Source organism: Diadema antillarum, unplaced genomic scaffold, assembly GCF_040938485.1.
Source record: "Diadema antillarum isolate AM-2024a unplaced genomic scaffold, OU_Dant_1.0 scf00000015, whole genome shotgun sequence".
In the NCBI taxonomy this organism is placed as follows: Eukaryota; Metazoa; Echinodermata; class Echinoidea; order Diadematoida; family Diadematidae; genus Diadema; species Diadema antillarum.
In genome coordinates, this window is record NW_027270904.1 from 426,881 (window position 1) to 450,049 (window position 23,169).

The 23,169-nt window shown below is 37.7% G+C and overlaps 2 protein-coding genes across 2 annotated transcripts in view; one reads left to right on the forward strand and one right to left on the reverse strand.

Annotated features, from left to right (window-relative positions):
• Positions 1–9,069, forward strand: part of LOC139724100 (protein MMS22-like) — a 40,152-nt gene extending 31,083 nt beyond the window's left edge. Inside the window, exons 29-36 of the mRNA XM_071635301.1 lie at positions 1,035–1,157; positions 1,930–2,028; positions 3,387–3,440; positions 4,109–4,155; positions 5,110–5,253; positions 5,857–5,991; positions 8,009–8,200; positions 8,979–9,069. Coding sequence (XP_071491402.1) covers positions 1,035–1,157; positions 1,930–2,028; positions 3,387–3,440; positions 4,109–4,155; positions 5,110–5,253; positions 5,857–5,991; positions 8,009–8,200; positions 8,979–9,069 — 885 coding nt within the window. The remainder of the gene's footprint in view (positions 1–1,034; positions 1,158–1,929; positions 2,029–3,386; positions 3,441–4,108; positions 4,156–5,109; positions 5,254–5,856; positions 5,992–8,008; positions 8,201–8,978) is intronic.
• Positions 9,070–15,107: 6,038 nt separating this feature from the next.
• Positions 15,108–23,151, reverse strand: LOC139724109 (citramalyl-CoA lyase, mitochondrial-like). Its single transcript, XM_071635312.1, has 7 exons — positions 22,855–23,151; positions 19,159–19,350; positions 18,435–18,630; positions 17,669–17,782; positions 16,903–16,956; positions 16,064–16,188; positions 15,108–15,215 (listed from the first exon to the last, which is right to left on the reverse strand). Exons 1-7 carry the CDS (start codon positions 23,149–23,151, stop codon positions 15,123–15,125), a joined length of 1,071 nt encoding a protein of 356 aa, XP_071491413.1. The 3' UTR covers positions 15,108–15,122.
• Positions 23,152–23,169: the final 18 nt, after the last annotated feature.

Sequence of the window (23,169 nt, forward strand, 5' to 3'; positions counted from 1 at the left end):
AGGGTAGGCCTAGGGCCTAATCCTGCCGCCTGCACAGCTACAGTAGTACAGCTCGCGGGGCGCCCGGGCAGAAAACACGTACAGCGTTACCACTCCAGGCTCACGCGACTATAGACTATGGTTTGTTTTCACTCCACTGCTATCCATGACCCCATGACACGCAAAATACCCGGATGTCCGACCATGAGAATATTTCATTAACATTTCTATAATTTAATATTCTTGTCATTCTTGTGATTCGCCTTCTTTGTCTTCTTTATGTTCATAATCATTGATATCACTGTCATTATTATTGTCATTTTATAACTATCACTATTACAGAAGAATTACTAATAGTGGTAGTGATGGAAGTAGTAGTAGTACATTTTGTAGTAGTAGTAGTAGTAGTAGTAGTAGTAGTAGTAGTAGTAGTAGTAGTAGTAGTGGTAGTAGTAGTAGTGGTAGTAGTAGTAGTAGTAGTAGTAGTAGTAGTAGTAGTAGTAGTAGTGGTAGTAGTAGTAGTAGTAGTAGTAGTAGTAGTAGTAGTAGTAGTAGTAGTAGTAGTGGTAGTAGTAGTAGTAGTAGTAGTAGTAGTAGTAGTAGTAGTAGTAGTGGTAGTAGTAGTAGTAGTAGTGGTAGTAGTAATAGTAGTAGTAGTAGTAGTAGTAGTAGTAGTAGTAGTAGTAGTGGTAGTAGTAGTAGTAGTAGTAGTAGTAGTAGTAGTAGTAGTAGTAGTAGTAGTAGTAGTAGTAGTAGTAGTAGTAGTAGTGGTGGTGGTGGTGGTGGTGGTGGTGGCGGCGGCAGAAGTACTTTTGCGTACTTTGGGGGCAGTTTTTGGTATGATCCCTGTCTTCTGAAGGTGTCGGGATAAATTTCTCAGTTTGATTCAGTGTTCAAAGTAGCCATGTTTTGTCATGTCATATATCACTTTTAAAATGTTGATGTACTCTCTCAAAATGATAGTAATTTTGTGGTTATTATGGGGGTTATCTGAGTTATGATGAACCCTTGCTGTCTCATATGTCTCAATGATGGTAAATTTCTGAACGATACAGGGCTCCTCCCAGTCCCAGCTTCCAGGTCTCTTGACAGAGCTGATCCTCTTCCCCGGGGCATACAATGCCAAGAAGACCCTCCCTCCCAACCAGCAGAGTGCCATCAGAGATACCCTGCATCTGGTAGGTGTGGTTTCCATAGCGACAGTTGCAGAGTTGATTGAAATGTCAATGGTGTCATCCAGCATCGATGATGATGATGATGTTGCAGATAATGATGATAGTGATGATGATGCTGAAGATCTATAATGAATATGATGATGATGGTGATGGTGATGGTGATGATATGATGATTATGATGAGGATATGATGATGGTGATGATGATGATGATGATGATATTATGATGATGATGGTGGTGATGATGTTGATGATATCATGATGATGATGATATCATGATAACGATGATGAAGATAATGATGGGGATGATGATGTTTATTGTAGCAGATTCAACAGTTATGATGGTAATGATGATAGTGGTAAATGGTGATTATAATCATGGTGAAGGTCATGTTGAAGATGATAAAGAAGAAAGCAGTCAGGGATACAGTTGTAATGATGATCATAATGGTAGTGGATGTTAAAAGTTGTGACTGGGCTGTGGTAATGATAACAGCTTCTAAGTCATCTCGATTTTGCATGAGGCTCTCTACTGGTAATGTATATCACTTGTACTTCAGACTGTTCCATTGCATCTGTCTCAAAAAAAGACTAATGTAATGAACTTTTTTTTTTCAAAAGTAGGAAATTATGCTGGTTCTACCACTAAATTGTTCTTGGTATTATATAAGTTTCATCTGGTACACTATCCCTTTGGGTACAATGAGTTACCATAAGTAGAATTGACTTGTGTGACGTGGGCTTTGCATTTAAAACTTCTTTTCTCTCCCAACACAGTTTGTAGAGGGATTGTCGCAGCATGACATATCAAGAGATTCCTACATCCAGAGGAAGTTGAAGGAAATCACCAGTCACTACTTCCTGAGGTACAAAGTGGTGAGTTTGTCCCCAAGTCCCATTACATAAGTTGACAGTTCTTTCATTTTTCTTTCATTCTGTCTCTCTTCCTGTGTGGTTTCCTTCCATTTTACTATCTTCGTCCCTCTTCTCTATTTCTCTCTTATCTCTCTTTGTTTTGCCTTTTTTCCCCCTTAAATGTCATGAATTTCTAGTTCTTATTCTTTCACTAAAACATGCATTTATTTGTATCTTTAATCATTTGCAATTATTGTATTTAGCAATGTTCAGCCTTCTCATTTTAGAAGTATCTATGAATATTTTGATTTTTCTCTCTGCTCTGGATATCTGTGGAAAACATTTTGAAAGCTTGATAGGTTGTCAGGCACTTTGACCATCATGAGGTGGTGTAAAAATGATTTGTATGTCAAACCCCCCCCCCCCAAAAAAAAAAAAAAACCTTTGTTTTAAAGGACAAGTTCACCTTCATAAACATAAGGATTGAGAGAATGCAACAATATTAGTAGAACACATCAGTGAAAGTTTGAGGAAAATTGGACAATCGATGCAAAAGTTATGAATTTTTAAAATTTTTGTGTTGGAACCGCTGGATGAGGAGACTACTACAGCTTGTGAGTCATATGCGTACAACAGTATAAAGAAAATGTAAAGAAAATTCAACATATTTTCACTTTTTTCGCATAATAAAAGAGCACTTGACTTGACTCTTTCTAAAGGCAGGGGGAATAATATTACCCATAGCATGTGTCGGTAACGAGTCAGGGGAATGTGTACTTTTTTCAAAAGATGAAATTTTGTGAAATTCTCTTTATATTTTCCTTATATTGTTGTACGCATGTGACATCTAAGTTATTCACACACTGCAGTAGTCTTCTCATCCAGCGGTTACTGCACAAAAACTTCAAAAATTCATAACTTTTGAACGGATTGTCCAATTTTCCTCAAACTTTCAATGATGTGTTCTACTAATATTGCTACATTCTCTCAATCCTTATGTTTATAAAGGTGAACTTGTCCTTTAAGTCTTTCAGATATTTCTGATTGTAATGACTGTGGTCTCAGCTCTGCCATATATTTAATGTATTGATATTGATGTGAGATTTGAAATCACTGGCATTGGTATGTTTGCATATATTTTTTTTTCTATTTTTTCTAACTGCTCCCAGACTCTCCCTCTAAAGTACAATAATGATCTTGCATGGTCGCAAGCAATTTGTACATATGCATGCTTCCAAAATTTATTTGAATGTTATAGTTTACTGTCCATGAAAACTAGGTCAAGGTTGTTTTCTTTTGCTTCATTTTTGTTTCCAAACATTACTTTTAATCTGATGAAACAAGTGAAAAATTGTCAACATTATTTTCCTCTTTTTTAGAGATTGTCAACACCGGGGAGCTCCACAGAAATATCACATTTGCATCCACTCTTGGTATGTTGTTGTTTATGTCTTTTCTTTTTCTTTTTTTTACTTTATTTTGTTCCCATTCCCATTGTAAGACAGCATGCTAGCATCTCTATTTGAGAATTAAAGAATTTGCTCAGTCATCACAAGATTGTTAACTGCTGTCTGGTGACGTATGGAGCTTGTCAAGGGACATTGTGATGTGTGGGTTTTCTATCGCAGGGAAGATTGAAAAAAAAAAATGGAGATTTGGAAAAAGAACGAACCAATGGCTGGCTTACAGGAATTTGCTTCTTCTTTTTTTTTCTTGCCTGTGCCTTCTTTCCGCATGAGTTGCTCTGAACATAGCATTCTTAATTTGGTATCAAAATAGCCACTGTCCTATCTTAGCTAGGACTGCCTTTAGGTTTTGCCATAAGAATAAACAGCATCTGATTGTTTTTCTTCTGCTTTAAACCAACTTTCAAGAAAGTTTTACACAGCTGCTATATATAGAGCGAAGATGGGATTATGCTTTTGCCTTCTAACCACCCCCCCCCCCCCCCCAACAAGTCATCATTGTAAGCTACAATGAACCAACTGTCATTTCTAGTCCAAGATTGTTTACACACATTTACTTTGTATGTTGATATGATTTGAGTCCATTTGGATACCACAATGTTGATGAAATGATATGTGATTCAACTAATTTTCAGAGAGCCTTACAGTCAACCTTCAGGAAACAAGTTGAACCAAGATCAAGGTATTGGTTGTTTTATATCTTTCTCACAGTTTTTAATCTCTGTGATTATACTCTTCACTTTGATATAAGTTAAATACACCCATAATGATATTTGAAAGAAATATGAGAGTTCATATTCAAGTCCCTTTAAAGTGGAATGCATGGCTCACAGGAGATATGTACAGTATACTCCCGTTATAATGAAGTCCTCGGGACCGGCAGTTTTCTTTCGTTATATCGAAATTTTGTTATAACCGAACAAATAAACAATAAAAAAAAATACATAGAGCTGATAATGTTGCGGCCTGAATTTTTACTTTATTGTAACTGGAATTTCGTTATAACCGTGTTCGTTATAACGGGAGTGCACTGTATTATGACATTTTTTTTTTTGAAATCTTTGAAAACATTCTATGATCTATGATGTTTTATGAGTTGTTTTGACTTCTAAGCCAGAACATATTTCTTCATATAGTGTACCAACAACCTTCTCATCTTCCTATATTATGATCTCAAAATACATTCAGTCGAGTGTGCCACTTGATAATCCTCAAAAGTAGTCACTTGGCATGTTGTATTTATGATATTAATCTTTGTGACCCCCTCCCCCCCCCCCCCCCATTTAATAGGCTATTACTGATGATGTTATAAGTTACAAGATGTTGTTGGTGTTATCTTGTTTTGTTTTTGTTTTTGTTTTTTGTTTTTTTAATAAGCTTGGATTCAGAGATCAAGATTATTTGAGGTGGCATTGAGTCCAGTCTCACAAGTTGATTGCTTGATAAAACCAAACAAAAAAGAAAAGAAAGAAGTGACTTATAAAGAACCAAGGACAAATAGTGATCTTGTTTTGTTTCTTTGTGTTGAAATTGTCAATTGTTTAGTCAACCAAAAGACTTCTTTAGATATTCTACTGCCAAAGTCTTTGCTTGTTTTTCTTTCCTCTCCCTCTAAACTTCTGCAATACATGACAAGTGCCCTGAGGAAGTGTGTCCTGAGTGAGTTCAGGAGCAGTTTTCTCTCCTGTGGCGGTCATCAGGTTGGTCAGCACACTGCCCAGGGAGTTACCTTCCTTCAGGAGCTGATGTACCGGACCACCAATCCCTCTCAGGTGGCAAGGTACGAAAACCCATACTCCCCCCCCCCCCCCCCCATGCACTACGTACAGTGGACTGTTGCCTTCATGTTACTCTCATTGGCAAACTTACTCTAAGTGGTCCCTTTTAGAAATAGTGTAATGTTATTGATTCAATGATTAGATGATAGTAATGATAATGGTGATGATAATAATAGAAATAGAAATGGTAATAGTAATACTAAATAGTATAAGTAATAATAATGTAATGCTTCAAAGCAGTAGTGATAGAAATTGAAACCATCATTCAGCTACAAATAGTAATGTGATCATTCCTGTACATTTATTGATATATTTCAGTGCTGTTATAAAGATGCATCATTGTCAAGATGATATAAGCACTTTTAACAATCAAAATGTCCAAAAAACCAAGAAAAGCAGTGGAAGATAAAGTAAGTCCTGTCTTTAACTAAAATTACCTATTCATTTCTAATGCACCCCCTTTTCCATTTATACACTTTTAGCTTTAGACTCAAGAATACGTTCCTGTATGTATTATCAGTGACAGTCACCCAGATAGAAATTGTCATACCTTTCAGTTTCTCGTTCCTCTCTCTCTCTCTCTCTCTCTTTTCTTCAATATCTAGAGACACTCCCATTCTCCTGGGCTCTATCATGGATCACCTGCTCCTGTCCAATTCTGCGGCCGTCAAAGGTCAAATGTCACAGCTCCTGACACAGATGATGAACGCCTGCAAGACAGACCCTGCTCCTGATCTTCAGTATGTCGTGATGTAACCTTTGCATGATAATCCCCCAGGATCTGGGGGAATTTTGCTTAAGAATTCATCATAAAAGGAATCAAAGCCCAAATATAAATATGGATTGAGTGAAAGCAACAATATTAGTAGAACACATCAGTGAAAATTTTAAGAAATTCAGACAATCAATTCTAAAGTTATGAATTCTTTATAAAGTTTTGGTGTCTTTACTGCTGGAGAAGGAGACTACTACACTTCATGATGTCATTATGGACAATAATAGGAAGAAAATATAAAGAAAATTCAAGTTTGCACTTTACTAGCATAATAAAAGAACACCTGACTTATACCTCTTTCAGAAAGCAGGGGGAATGATATTACCCTCAACATAATGTCAGTAACAAGTCAATGGAATATGTACTTTTCATGAAAAATGAAATTTTGTTGAAATGTCCTTATTTGTAGTGTCCAGAATGAAATTATGAATGAAGTAGTCTTTTTATCCAGCAGTAATGACACTGAAACTTCACTAATTCATAACTCTTTAAGGATTGTCCAATTTTCCTGAAACTTTCACTGCTGTGTTCTACTGATATTGCTGCTTTCTTCAATCACAATGTATACATCTGGGCTTTGGTTTATTTTGGTAAGGCACTTCTTAATTTCACTGTTTATCTTGTATTAGGGCAAGGTTAGATAGAATCAGTTACATCTATTAAATATGCACCAAGGCAGACATAAATTTACAAAGATTTGTCAATTTAAACAGGAAGCAGGAATTTATATCTTGTGAAATGATTTGCCAATATGAGTGAGAATTAATTGTATATATGTGACGGTGCACCTCAAAACGAACGTAAAGTCGCACACACTGATTTTGCGTGATTACTGAAAATAAGTGAAATGGGTCAACCTAGCCGAACTTGACTTTTCCATAATTTTTGAAAGAGCGGGTCTTCTTTTACATTATGCTAAAATTTGGTATTATAAAATGGGCAGGAAAGTGTGTTTTTTTAGCAGTTTATCTCGAACATTTTTGGTAGAGTAGTGTGATTAGGTGTGTCTTTAGAATCCCTTTTTTCATTTCTGAAAAACCTTGTCCACACTCTTCACTTTCAACTCTAATAACTTTTGAAAGGATAGTGCTACTGCTTTGGAAGTTGGCATTAATTATGGACAGAATGTGTTAATGAGGCATGTTTAATTTCAGTTTAATCTGATAATCCCTTCATTGTTGTTACTCTGGTGGTTTACTTCCTGTTTTTGTCCCATTCATCGCACAGCCAGCACGGTTTGGTAAAGATTAAGCGCTTGAATAGACACTGTACTTCAGAGCCTCCTTTCTCAGTTCACACTTTTCCTGAGTTTGTTCTTTCTTTCCAATATTTAATTAGGTTAGGAGAGTCCATTTGATTTGAGTTATACATCATTTTAAAGCTTAAAGTCTGTTCTTTCAGAATATGGTCTTAACTGAAAATTCATGTCTGGCGACTTTTTGTTTGTTTTGAGGTGCAGGGTCACATATTTAGCAATAAAGATGCTTTTGGAATTTCTGCGACTGAAATAGATTATTATAATTATGAAAACAACAGAGGATTAAAAAAATGATGTTAAAAAATTCTCCTGTATGAAACACTGTCAATGTAGAGTTAATGGTGTTATGAAAAGATACAGCATACAATCAATACATAAACAGAAATGTCCCATCTGTATAATTACTAACAAGCGAAGTTTGTTGATATTGACCTTTACGAAAACGTAGTAGTAATTGCATGAATGTGTCCCCCTCTACAGTAGTAATGCCAATACAGTGCACTCCCGTTATAACGAACACGGATATAACGAAATTCCGGTTATAACGAAGTAAAAATTCGGCCCATAACGTTATCCACTTTATGTATTTTTATTGTTCATTTGTTCGGTTATAACGAAATTTCGATATAACGAAAGAAAACTGCTGGTCCCGAGAACTTCGTTATAATGGGAGTCCACTGTATTGAAATTCCACGATTGTTACTCTCTGTCCATGATCACCCAGAGTGGACCTCAGGGAGGCCTTGAGAGGCTTCCTCACCCGTCATCTCTACCACCATCGCAAGGCAGCCCTGGGGAGTCTAGAGTCCGTAGCTGTCCTCCACCCAGGACTGGTGGCTGGGATCATCCCTGACTGCACCAGACTGCTGGAGGATTGTGAACACAGGAGAGCTGTTGGAGCCGATGGCATCCTCAGGTTGGTCTGGAATTTGCGCTATTAATGCACCTTCGCATAAAAATCATGTTCCACCTTTCCACTAAACTGATTTTTCGTCAATTACTTTCACCGCAATGTAAAGCAACAATTCACAGCTCACTCACAAAATTTGAACCAAATCAGGCTACTGGAAGCGTTGATATCAGCTTTGATCTTTGACATTTTCACCACATTACACACATTCCAGAAGTTGTGTAAGGTAATCCCCCCAAAATATCACAAAACTAGAAAACCTACTGTAAACCTGACACCCTAAACCTTTTTCAGAAATCATATTATGTTGGATATGAAAGTGCATTTGCATCATGAATTTTCCACTTGTCCCCTCCCTTCACCCTTGATTCCTTCTGGCTCTTGGGGTCTACCATCAGAATGGTTCATTTCAAAGCAAATAAAGCAAATGCCTACTTATTGGAAAAACAATCCTCATTTGAAGGCATCTACTTAAGTGTGTCTTTTTGTGTTTATGGTCAGTGAAATAGAATATCAAAATGAACAATTTAATTATGTTGGTATTTGATAAAGTTGAAATAAGATTTAGGATAACAAGCCCAAGGGGATTTTGGAATTGGAACCATCAAATTTCAACGTGGAATAACTGAACTGAACTGGATGGAATTGAATTGATTCATGTCAAGTAATGTGTTTCTGGAGGTTGTTGTAGACATGGCCAATGTATTATACACACACAGATACCGAGTACACAGCTATTACTGCATACTTTACTTTGTGTTGTGTTGCTGTGTCTCTTTCATAGGCAAGCTTACTACAAAGTCCTGAGCCATCTTGGAGATGCTGGGCGGCAGGAGAGAGAAAAATTACAAGCAGCCAGTGACCTTGACCCCTGACCCTGATTCACAAAATGGCTCACTAGGATGTATGAGTTTACAGAGCCCCAGCTGCGTGTTACGCCCTGCAGGTCTACGAGTCATCTGGTAAACTGTCCTTTGTATGACAGATTAGGGACACCCTGCTGTAACAAACCAACTGGATTTCTTCGTTCATCCACTTTTCATACCCTTCGAGTTCCCCGCACCCATCATTCATGGGGCAACAGAGCTTTCACCCAGTCTGGCTCTTCTCTCTGGAACTTATTGCCTTTGAAACTGAAAATGGAGACCTCTTTCCCTCTGTTCAAGAGGGAACTAAAGACCTTTTTATTTCAGTAACTGTGCTTTCTTTCAATTGGGATCTTTTCCTGAACGAAGCAATGTGGGAGGAGGTCTTACCTTTCTGCGCCAGGAGTGCCACTGTGTGACAGACTGTGCGACAGACATGGTGCATTATTATTATAATTAACGCGGTTGCTTGGGGACTGTAGATTTTCCATTGCTCTAGCTCTGTGCTTCTCAACCATTGGGCTGCGAAGCTCTCTCAGTTGGGCCAAGATGTTGGCCGAAAATAAATTCAAAAAGATTTGTATTCAATCTAACTGGGCCTTGAAAAAACAGACTGCATGAGCCAAAGTGGGCCTTGGGTTGGAAAAATTGAGAAATACTGCTCTAACCAATCCCTTGATATAAACATACACAGAAAATACAAAAATGTTATGGGAAAGGGACTATACATGTACATTACAGACCTGAATTGCATTCATTTTCTGCCCTTTCACGCTGCTCCTTCAATGTAAAAACAAAGGCTTATTACTTGGTATTTATTTACTTGGGCAGACTAATTGTGAAAAACTTGTCATCTAAAAATAATTTTGGATCTATTCAAATTAATGATTCTTGCAATGAGTCAATTTCATTGCAACTGATTGACAAATTGCCCTGTAGAGTCAACTTTCCAGTTGAGCCCAAAAATAGATTGGAATGAGTGAAAATACAGGCAGAAATATATTCTTTTCTTTAAATGCAAGCTACCGTAGTGTACAGTAGCAGACAAAACAATGAGTTTTAGCAGGCTCATCTAATGTACCGCTGCCACAACTCAGTATCTCTCACAATTCAACAAGTACCTGTTCAAGATCTCAGTGCAGCAGCAGACAAGGCAATAAAATGTAAGCTTTTAGGTCTGACTTTAGAGCCAAGCTATTCATTTCTTCCCTTCTTTGCTCATGTCTTTGTATTCTGACTAGAAATGAAATCATACCCCATGCAATCTATTTTTCTTTTCTTTTTTTAAAAATCAGTTCTTTTCTCTCATTATTATGCAGACCTTGTTCTCATGCATCTGAATACAGCTGCAGCGGAATTAGAATTTCTCTTGGGGAACACAGAACCAGAACTTTGTATAATTTCTTGCATTGTACAGTGCCACCAGAACCTACAATGTTGCTTTGCCCCACAACCGCAAAGAAGTGGATAATCTTTACCCTTGGCTTTGTCAAGTACAGTAGCTTGATTGAGCCTTCAATAAAAGCAAATTTGTCATTCTACCGCAGTGGACTCCCATTGCAACAAAGTCCTCAGGACCGGTAGATTTCTTTTTGTTACAGTGCACTGTACATTTATCATAGGTTTATTTTATTAAATGAAGTCCGATTGAAGAGCCATAGTGTATGTATTATATTATATATGTATATACATTGTACATGTATTACTCTAAAGTGATATACGTGAATATGTGTTATACTAGTTGTAATTGGCTTGTAATGGAGGAAATGTTTGATAATAAAACTAAATAGTAATGAAATTCAATTTAGTGTGAAGTGTACCTCATTTCTTTGTTTATCAGTATCTATGTCTGTGCATGTGTGTGTGTGTGTGTATGTATGTGTGTGTTTAAATACATACATGTATACCTGTATATGGATACAGAATTTTCTTCAATCAAATCATTCAATGTATTTTGTACCTGGCCATGGTCTACCGCGAGATAGCGTTAATAGCCCAACATTAAATCATTATAATGTTTAGTGTTCTGAGTGATGAGGTAACATGTCATGCTAGGCTAATGATGTGTTAATATTGGTTTGCCAATATAGAGGTTATGTCTGAATGGTAAAAAAAATAAATAAAAAAGTGTATATAAAAGAGAGAGAGAGAGAAAGAGTCAGACACACAGATACACAAGAAAATGTGTGACTCACTGCAATGCGGAAGCACAAGTGCCTTTTTATTTCAGCCTGGATAAGGAGCTCAGCATTACAACATCATAAAATGTCCACTTTTGAGAATAATGATTGTTTCAATTGTTACACAAAAGTGTAACATAGAGCCTATTTAATAAGCCTCTGTTTAAAGCTGCTGTGGTGAGTTTAAATGAATGTGAGACATGATCAGGTATACCAACAATATAATGTAAAACAAGGAAAAGTAGAAATTACGCGGTGCGTAATATATGTCCCCGCCGGAAGTAGCATTTTGTAGCAAAATGTACAATACAGGTCAAAAATCAAGGTCAAAGGTCAAAGAAGTCAAAGGTCAAAATTCTGTGTACAAGTTTTGAAGCCCTCACCTAGTGCCATCACATAAAGCAAACGGAATCGAAATTGGGTTAGAAATGGCGAAGGAGTAGCATTTTGTAGCCATGCAATGCACAATATAGGTCAAAAATCAAGGTCAAAGGTCAAAGAAGTCAAAGGTCAAAATTCTGTGTACAAGTTTTGAAGCCCTCACCTAGTGCCATCACATAAAGCAAACGGAATCGAAATCGGGTTAGAAATGGCGAAGGAGTAGCATTTTGTAGCCATGCAATGTACAATATAGGTCAAAAATCAAGGTCAAAGGTCAAAGAAGTCAAAGGTCAAAATTCTGTGAAGAAATTTTGAATCCCTCACCTAGTGCCATCACATAAAGCAAACAGAATCGAAATCGGGTTAGAAATGGCGAAGGAGTAGCATTTTGTAGCTAATGTACAATATAGGTCAAAAATCAAGGTCAAAGGTCAAAGAAGTCAAAGGTCAAAATTCTGTGTAGAAGTTTTGAAGCCCTCAACTAGTGCCATCACATAAAGCAAACGGAATCGAAATCGGGTTAGAAATGGCGAAGGAGTAGCATTTTGTAGCAAAATGTACAATATAGGTCAAAGGTCAAGGTCAAAGGTCACAACTGAAATTCTGTGTAGAAGTTTCAAAGCTCCCATGTAGTGCTCTCATATAAAGTAAACAGAATCAAAATCGGCTCATAAATGACAGAGAAGTAGCAAATTGAACATTTTGATCACACACGGACGCACACACGGACACACGGACATACGGACGCACGGACGCACGGACGGACACACACACGTACGGAGCCCGTTTCATAGTCCCCTGCTCGAACTCGTTCGGCGGGGACAATTATTTCCCTTTTATGGTCTGAATATTCATCATAACATCTGTGTGACATAGTTGCAATAAAGAAAATACAATTGTGCATTATAAGGAATGCTGCATTTTATGCTAATGTCAGTTGCCTTGCCTTGCCTAGTGTTGCATTTACTTTTTCTTTACTTTCAAGCCTATTTAATAAGCCTCTGTTTTAAGCTGCTTTGGTGAGTTCGAAGAATGATGAACATGATCAGGTACACAAGCAATAAAATAGAAAATGGTTTCCTTTATGGTCTGAATACAAATAATAAAACAAATATCTCTCACATAATTACAATACAGAAAATGGTTTCTGTATCATAAGAAATGCTGCATTTTATGCTTGTTTCAGTACAGCTGCTTTGCATTGTCTAGTACATGTATTGCATTTACTCTTTCTTTAACTATGATTATCTCCTAAAAATTCTGAATCATACTGTACCGTGGCATGGAATGGCATCAGCTGCTAGAGACCTAGGATGGTATTCTGAAATCCTTCCTAGGAAGAAATTTCTTCCTAAGTCACGATTTTTTTCGTAAGTGGTATTCTGAAAATCTTTCTAAGTTTCTTCCTAAGTGCCTTGCTAACTTTTTTCCCAGACTTGAGGAGAAACTTAGGAAGATGTGCAAATGAGGAGACATGCAAATTTCTGACTTACATAGTTGATATTTAGGAAAGCCCCACCCCTGTCCTAAGTAAGATACGATTGTTAAGATATAGCAAGCTGTAAACATCATGATAGGTGCATGTCATTCACTGTGCGCAACATGTACTTTGATGCGCGAAATGGGTATGAGAAAGGGGGCATGCCGCGCACACGTGTATTTAGCCCTATGTCATAAGAAATATGTGATTGTCATTGGTTGGTTTCTTATGGCACAGCATTTCGTGTTGGCTTAAGAAAGGAGGTGGGCGGGGATAAGGATGGCCTACTTTGCATTAAGAAGTTCCTAGGAAGAAGTTTCAGAATACCAATTCTGTCTTTCCTAGGCACTTCCTAAGTTTCTTAGGAAAAAACTTAGGAAAAAACTTAGAAAGATTTACAGAATACCACCCCGAGGACCTAATACATGGAATCATTCACAATCAAATTCAATGTTTATCCAGTCCTCATCTAGCCCATTCACGGAACAAGCAGTGGTCATCCCTTACGAAAGATCAAGTACATATATCAACACTCTACTCATAAAGAAATACTCCCTCACATGTAACTCAGTTTTCCTCGCTTGGAGAATTTAGAAGCAAATAAATTGCATTGGATGACTATCAAACACAAGACAGTGTTCACAGTGAAGTGTATAGATTTGATGAAAACTGATTTCACCATTTGTTTTTTTTTATCAAACAATTTTCTTTGCATTTTTATTAGACCAACATCATTTGAAGAGTTTTATCGCAAAATGAGCTACATTGTAACTTCATTCTGGTTAAGTTGAGATATCTGTGATTAAAGCTGCTAAAAACTAAGAAAATAAGAAAATACAGGATATTTTAAATCATAATTTAAAGAATATTCCTTGTTATGTCACAAGTGAGGTATTACTGGAAAGGTTTCATTTTGCTCTATCTGATGATAAACTTACTTTGACATGTTTAAAGATGGCGCTGAGCTCATTTTGCAATAAAACTCTTCATTTAGTATTATGAATTTACAAAAAGAATATTGCTCCATCATGCTCTTCTGTAAAAGGATGGCATTCACTTGTTCTTCCCAACTTTTGCTGTGGCACAAAGTCTAGTGTTCATGAAAGTGTATTTTCTCATGTCCAAAGTATGGGTACATGAAAAGTACAGGAGAATTTGATACCAAAATTGATGTTCAGACCTTCAAGGTGACAGGTAACATCGCATTTACAAAACATACAATATATGAATACAATGGCTCACGAAAATGGAAGAGAAATAAAAATAAACTCTTTGATTGTTTTTTGAAAATAATATTTGTGAAAATAGCATGTTCATAACAATTATACAGTACATTAAAAAAAAATACCTGCATGTTTATGGCAAGCATTCCTTTTTCAGCCTGTCAGTTATTGCACAGCACAACACAGTGGGGGATCTGCCCCCCCCCCCCCCCCCCCATTTACAGAATTCCTGGACACCTGTCCCTGCAACAGAAGGGACTTCTACCCAATAGATGCATGTGGATTGAGCGAATGCAGAAATATTTAGTAGTACACATCAGTTGAGTTTGAGGAAAATGGAACTACGTGATCAGCTGCTTTGCATTTGTAAAGTCAGGTGTAAATCCATGTGCCATCATCACTACATAAGAAGACTACTGCAATTTGTGATGTCTGGGTAGGGCAAAGATAAAAAAAAAATAAACAGCTTTTTACGAAAACTTACTTTTTATAAAAATGAAAAGCACACATTCCTTCAGCCTCTTTCTGACATAAAATAAAAGTGATGTTATTCTCCACTGCTCCACAAATCCTCTTAATCCACCTGTCCCCCTCCCTACCACCTACTCCCATCGTTCTTACCCACCTCCTCACCAACTGTCCAGCGAATCCCCTCCACCCGACCCCAACAGTATGCACTGTATACAGCAGACAGCAGTGGTTTGCTGGGTGGGATACTGGATATGTATCGTTTACCCCTTTTGTCGTCGTAAATAAGCTCCTTACTGGTTTTCCAACTGGCAGCTTCTAGTTGATACTTTACATGGCTTTGTCCATCTTGGCTAGTTCAAGAATATTCATGGCTTGAAGTAGGAATGGCTTGTGGATCCTTCTGCCTTGAAAAATAAATGCCTCTGGCTCCTATAAATGAAAAACAGTAGATAAGAGAACATTAACAGTGCAAAGGCAGGTGCACTGTTGGCATGCATACATGCACACTACAGTTTCCTTAAAAAGAAATTTGCATCATTTTGCATCAATGAAGCTATTATCTTATATTTACTTCTATGTACTGAACATGGCTTTGATTATTGTTCATATTCTCATTTGTACACTGATCCTTTCAGTTCTTTACTGGGTACTGCTGATCAGTCTTTCTATAAACCAATAACCAGAAAAACAAAAAGAAAATCAAAGCTACAATCTACATATGATATAATCAAGATATATTGTGTTTGTGATTCTTTTTGTACATCAAAAGAACTCTTCTTTCTTAAAGCATGCTTAGAAATATATTTGCCAATCACTATTTGATTGTCAGAAATCAAATTACAATAATTCTATCCCATTCAAATCTAAGGTTTGACCAGTTGTGGTCAAAGAAGTGTTTCAAAGTCTTTTTTTTTTTTTGCTTGATTTTGGGTGTATTATTCCTGAAAGAACCGACCTCCTAAACACACTTCAGTTCAGCTTGACCTTGCATTCTCTGTTGTTGATGAACCATGTATGATGTGCACAGCTATGAACATCAAGAGCTGCATGTTTGATAGACCAGCTACAGAGTTTGTAATGCAGCTGTTGCACAGCATGTGGTTTGATGTTAGTTTCAGCATCTGAACAGCCCATTAAAAACATGTCTCCAAAATATGATTATATAAAACAGAATGCTTTTGCCATTAAAAAATTGGGGACTTTATAAACTGGGGCTATTTGAGTGTAATGCTCATATAACAAGTTTCCCGAGTTTGCTGTACACATACCTGTCCTTTTCCAGTACTTTCTTCGAATGCTGCCAACAGCTCTGTGGCCCACTTTATCCTGTCAGGACTAGGACCATAGGCACACTGGATGATATCAACAAGGCTGGGCTGAAGGACCTGTCTTCCTGTAGGGAAAACAAATTAAAATAGTGTGGCTGTAATCGATTTTCTCCTTGTGATAAATATGACATTTACAGTGAACATATGTTTAGTTTAGTCCTTTCTGGATTATGTCTAGTGCCATAGGATTCTTGTATTACCCACTCTCTTTGATTTCCTTCATATTGTGTTTGTGCACATCATTATGAAATACAAGCTGTAAGAATTACCTCTGCATATGACAGTGTTACAACAGAAAGCATTCCATCTTTGCGAATTAGAACTTAACAAAATCACCACGACAAAAATCATCGGAGTCCTCCTCAAAATAAACATGAGATTGCTTCATCTATTTATGACAGCAGTGACATTAATTGCCAAGATTTTCAAATTGCATTTTACAAACAGTGACACGACATTCACTCCCATGACAATTGCTCAGGTCCTATTTTCTCCAAGGACTTAGGGCTAGGGTTGTGATATTGTTTTAGGTCTAGTTTAACCTGTTGAGGATGTCTCCCGAGTATACTCGGACAAGTGCCTGTGGGAAATGCATGTTGTAGCAAAATGAGACCATCCTAAATGGGCTAATGTGAGGATTACGATTAGGGTTAGGATTATCTTGGAGGGTAGAAGTTATGTTTGGCTTTACATGCAAATATTTTATGGGAGCAATTGTCGCAGGAGCAAGTGTCATAGAACTTACAGTCATGTAGTTTCGTAGTGAAAAACATGCCTACCTGTAAAGCCCATCCTGGCCCCTTCTTCAGACGACCTGCGTACGGCTTCATTATCTGCAATGTGTGAAATTAGGGACAGAAAAAAATGAGCAAACTTTGCACACAGAAAGGTGTTGAAAGGTGGCAATATCTAATTTCGTGCAAGGCTTTGAAAACAGGTGTCAGGATTCAAATTGCAGCTGTCCATCTATCTACACTTATGCATAGTCTCATATGTATAATATAAAATTAGTACTCTCCTCTATACTGCAAATAGGCAATAGTCAGTATTGGAGGCCATTTTGAAGAGCAATCGAATGATATTCCCTACACTGTAGGTCTCCACGTGAATAGAAATAGGACGCATGCTGTATACAGGCTTGAAAATGTATCCTAAAGACTAGGGAATAACAGATTTGTAAAGGAGTCAGTTAATTCTAATACACATGACCAACAACATTTCTTAGTCAACCCTCTATCCCCCACCCTCACTTTTTTTCTTCTTTTTTTATGTAGCAGTAGAAGTAGACTGCCATCAAAATCTTGCAATTGAGGGCAGGTTTTTTTGAATTGGTGGTTGAAATGGGGTATCAATATTTTTTCAAAGAGAAGTGAAAACGTTGATTTAAAAACTGACATATTTATATGAATATACAAAACATGTTTATGTCGAGACAGACATCAAAGCTGAAATGTTAATGTTTAGGTCTGGAGAGTGATAGCTGTATTGCTTGAAAAAAAAAGTATATTTTCATTATCTCTCTCTCTGCTTGGTGAATATCCCTACCTTCCACATCCAGTGGAATCATATCGATGGCTTGGAGACCAAACGCCTTGGCGACAGTCACCACTCTCTGTCTAGCATAGAGCACTTCAAGGCCCTCTGTTGATCTCGTCGCTCCTGAAATATCAATCATTATGATGGAGATAGCGTCACCCTCTAATGACTAAAAAGTTTGAAAACTCAAGATCTAGGATTTCTTTCAGGTTGCATTCAAGTTTTCTTTATCTGAGTCAGAGCAGTCTGTAGATGTACAGTTACTGGTTTCCGATTGTTGTCTTATTATCTGTTTATGCTAAGTCATGGGATGACAGAACAACTTTCATATTAGTTAGTGGATATCACCATCATCCTCATCATCACCATCATTGATCATCATCTTCATCATCTTCATCATCATCATCATCACCTTGAAGTTCTGTTGCTTCTTCATCTCAGTGAAGAAACAAACTAAGTAATCACATGTCCGAAGGTCTTATCCAATGCACGGCCAGGTTTTGAAAGTTTCCAACTAATGACATTGATCAGCACCGATACTGCAGTCTTTCTAGATCACTTTAAACATTTTACAGCATTATGGTACAATCTCATGAGGATTCAGATTTCTTCATAAAAATACAAGAGAAGTCGCATTCTGATCTTTCTGAACTCTGAACAAAAACTTATCAAAAATTCCTAAGGATCTTTGTGTGAATCCACCATCTTCCTGTAGGTTATGGGTTAAGTTCTTGAAACAAAAACTCTATAGATACATGCAAATGAGACTACCAACCTATGTCTGAGCAGTAATCCTCAACTCCAAACACGATGGCATCCAGTGTGAATGGTTCTGACCTGAGGATGTCCTGCGCTTCTGAGATACTCTCAGGAAGTCTGATCATGGAGACTGCTGTCTCTGCGTACACCAGGATTCTCAGGGCTTTAGTTAACTCTCTACCAGCCAAAGACGACTTGAGGTGGTGGACCAACTATTTACATGCAAGAGATAGAGGAGCCACAAAATGCATGTCAATCATGATTGATGCTTCTCCCACTACCAGGTATTTGTTCCTTTCTTTACCATCTGTCAAAAAACATGATGCAAAGTGTGGAAAGATCTCACATACAGGGTTGTAAAATCAAATACTTTGTGAGTGTGGCCCTTGCCTGTAAATCATTTTCTCATTTACCATCCCTCACCCCAGTCCCAAATAAATTTCACCTCTTCATCTGCTCCACACAATTATCAAATCAGCTATTAACAAGTGAAACACCATACTGGTACCAAAATACTCTGAGAAGATGGGAAGAAAGAATGACAAAATTTTTTGATAGTAAAGAAAAGCACTGATGTACACTTGGGTTGTTGTGGCAAGGCCACACCAGTGTAGACACACCAGTACCAATAATTTTTGTAAGAAGTCCCTGATTATTATGGAGATCAGACATTATCTGCTTTATCAAAATGGATTAAACACCTAGCAAACATAATTATTTTGCGTGGACACACAACTGACCCAGCGAATACTCTCGGCAGAATCAAACTTGGGAAGCACGATAGTGTCTGGAAGTCTCTTCGCCTGGAGAATGACCGCCAAGTCTTCCTCACCATAGCCGCTGTCCATTGAGTTGATGCGAACGGCGACGTCTCTGATCTTTGGCATCGGCACAGAGTCCAGTGTTTGCCACACAATCTCCCTGGCTTCTGCCTAAATAATTGCACAAAGACACAGACTACGATGTGCTAGCCTCAGCAGCTATGTCTTCACTTGTCACATAGTTTATAATTTCAGTCTTTAACACTTAAGCCTGACACCAGTATCTACGATTCTTCCTGTAGGATAGATTCTCTGCTTTATCTGCTTTATTGGTTTTACTTTTTTTTTTCATTGATTAATGCTGAGCTACATCTTAGTTAAGCACTGGATATCTTGTAAGTCATTGCCTTTATTTCACCCTCTTTACTCTTGTCCCTGTAACTGTGTGTCCAACTCCAGGTTATTTTTTTTTCTTCCCATTATTCAATCCCTTATTCTGTTTGAATATATATATTTTTCTTTTAACATCCGTTAGTGTGCTTTCTCCCCCCCCCCCCCATAATCATTTCATTTTCGCATATTGTATGTATATATTGTACATAGTTTTCAGGCTGAATTTTCCAGTCTTGTGTATCTGGTGTTTTTTTTGTTTTGTATCTGTAAATAGGAGTTTCTGCAATTTACAAGCTTTGCTTCTCAGCAGGACTCCTATCTTTTCCACGTCATGTATGTTAACTCTTTTTACAGCTGTAGCTATCTGTCATGTTTGTGTAATCATTGATTTCTTGTCTTCACCCAATTTCTGTAATCTGTTTTTCTTGGTGGAATTGAACAAATAAAATTGAATTGAAAAAAATTGAATTGAATTCTGCTGCACACAAACAACCGTCAACAACTAGACTTGTCTAGATGCGTTTTGATCGACTTTACATACCGTCTTCGAGCACATCTAAATGAACCATTGGGAAGCAATATGACAGGCATGTCACACAGATTATTTGCCCTTATCTGTACACCCCTTGGACAAAGCTGGCTGTCGGTGGAGCTGGAGGTATACTCACCGTCGAACAATTCTTAGAGCAACCACAGCCCACATATCGACAGTGCAGACCGAGTGAAAGCAGCAATGGTATTATACAACATTTATTTGGTTTCTTTTAACCCATTGAGGACGGACTGATTTTGCTACAACACACATTTCCCATAGACACCTGCCCGAGTATACTCGGGACTCGTCCTCAACGGGGTAAACTAGGGGGCAGATTTCTGCATGGGTGAGCAAATTAGACCCTGCCAGTCGAGCTCTGTGTGGGAGTTGTTTTTTTTTCTTCTTCTTCTTCAAAAGAGTGTAAGGGGATCGCAATTCAAATTAAGGATCTTGGGCAAGTTCAAGTTTGGGTTCTCAGCACCGTTGGGTATAAGGCCCACTTTATTTTGTGTATAAAATCAACTCCAACAAAAGAGGGCAGAAGATGCCGCTTACATAACCTGCAAGAAAACAGAACAACCAAAATCCTTTGTGATAAACAGTGTCAAAACAGAAAGTAAGCATTCGCCTGAATGCATGTTTCATAGATGCAATTTATGACAAAATATGAAACAGAAACAAATCCCCACTATATTTTCATTACGTTTTCTACGTCCCACAGTTCACAATTAAGTTATACTAACTTATGTAACACATTAACATAGGGATAACACTATACTGACATGATAAGAGAATCTGACGCATCCCAGAACAATGGTGAAAGAAGAGAAAGACGAGGAACTGGGATAAGGAGAGGAAGATAGAAGAATAGAGGAAAAGTAGAACAAGGAAAGGAGAATGATCGAGAAGAACCAGAAAGAGGAGAATAAGAAGACAAAGAAGAAGGAAAAGGAGGAGATGCAGAAGGAAGAGATTGACGAGGGAGGGGGACACTACGATCAAATATATACAAACTCATAATGAAATTACCCACACGGCAGCTTACAAGGTGGCCTACTACATGTACACGTATATAATAGCTATAGATGACCAAATCTAAAGTGATATAACAAATACCGTCTCAACAAATAGAACACATAGATTATAATACATGTAACTAGCACATCTTTGCAAGGTTATGCTATGCCTGATCTCAAATAAAGAGTGGGAGAGAACCCTTGTCATGCTTGACTGAATATATAACACGGGGGTGGGGGGTCTGTGTACCCTGACCATGGTCACTACCAAAGCCGAATTGGCTTTTTGCAAGGTATGTTTGGTAATGTGTATACAACATTCTACAGTTGGCTAAAACAGCTTGCTTACCAAAAAATAACATAAATTATATCTATTGAGATTTACTGGGGTAAAGATATCAAGCTCTTAACTCCATTCCCCAATTTACTTCTATGCTATCTATCTCTCACAGAGAGATCACAGGACATTACTGCATACCATGATAAACTACGTGACTAGCATAGACAGTAATAGATGCTTCATAAATAGCGTCAACTCTATGACACAGACTCAAGTTCAACTCCAGGCTTATCAAACTAATGTTTTCATTAATTGAGTTGAAGCTAACTATACAAACATTAAATTAATCGTCAAACTTTAGATATATCCAAATAGAAGGGAACATCTTAATACTAAATGCATTGACCTGTAGTCCTGCACATGCCTGGTATATCATATGATACAATAATTATTGAGAAAATTAGTGAGAAAGTATATAGCCAAATTATATAGCATCATTTGCATGGAAGATATTCCCCCAGAGTTTCTGTGAAAGAAGCAACTAACTCAAAAGGTACATTTCAATAAACTGTTATCTGGAATATAATGTTACACATGTATTTGTTGCATTGTTACCATAGTTGGTGAAGTAAAACTTACTTAAAGAGGAACTTACCAAACTAAAGGTTCTCCCTGTCCTCCACAAACATGAACAAATTATCACAACTGGAGCACTTGAGTTGTACACCTTGCAGTCGCGAGCTCACATAGCAAAATGAGGGTATGAGGACAATGTCAATGCAGTGGCCAGCATGAGTAAGGGGACAGCTCTTTGTCTCCTTAGTTTGATATGGCTGGTCATAAACTTCAGGGTCACAATAGGTACATAGACATTGTTTGGCAATAAACTTCATGGTCACAATAGATGCATGGACATTGCTTGCCCCCTTCTTAATCCAATACCCACAGTGCATGTGTTGTAGGTGTGGGTAGGGACTAAAATTTATCTCTACCTGTATTCCACATAGAGACCTACATATTGTATGAGTACAAGGGAGATATGTTATAGTGACTTATAAAAGTGACACCATATTCCGGGCATCTAATCAAAGTGCTATGGCTGAAATAAAATGAAATTATTTAGGTGAAAGTGCATTCCCTTACATTAGTAAGACTTTATCCGACTCATTCCACCTTTGGCTTTGTCCATTTTAAACATTTTAGATATTTATTTTAATACAAGTAGAATTTCTTCTCTCTTAATAAGATGTGCAGGAACATAAACACAGTAAGTAAAATACACTGCACTGGTTGTACTGTAACATCTTTAAAATGTGCTGTTGTTAAATGTTAGGCCGGTAGGCCTATTAACTGTTAGTGTTGTGAAAAAGAATCTGACATTCCAACAATCAAAAATGCCAGATACTAGATAGTTAAGTGACACACTTCTTGCATTCATTCACGATTCATACCTTGTTGTCTAACGCTACACCATCCTCACATTCCATGACGGCACAATCGACCTTCATCTGGGCTAAGTCGGCGAGGGACTTCCGGTCATCTCCAATGGTATATAGCATAGCCCTTCGAGATGGCCGTAGAGACTCGTTTCCAAACAACCGGACGACTGCTGAAGCGGCTGAAGCCGACTGGTAGTGGTACTTCCAACGGTCGTCGATAGCGCTGGCACGGAGCCCCAGCCGATGGCTGAGCGTGAGTGACCGGTGCGAGAAACCGAGAAACCCGCTGCTCAAAGTTAGATTGCACATTGTTGGCAGTAAGCGCCA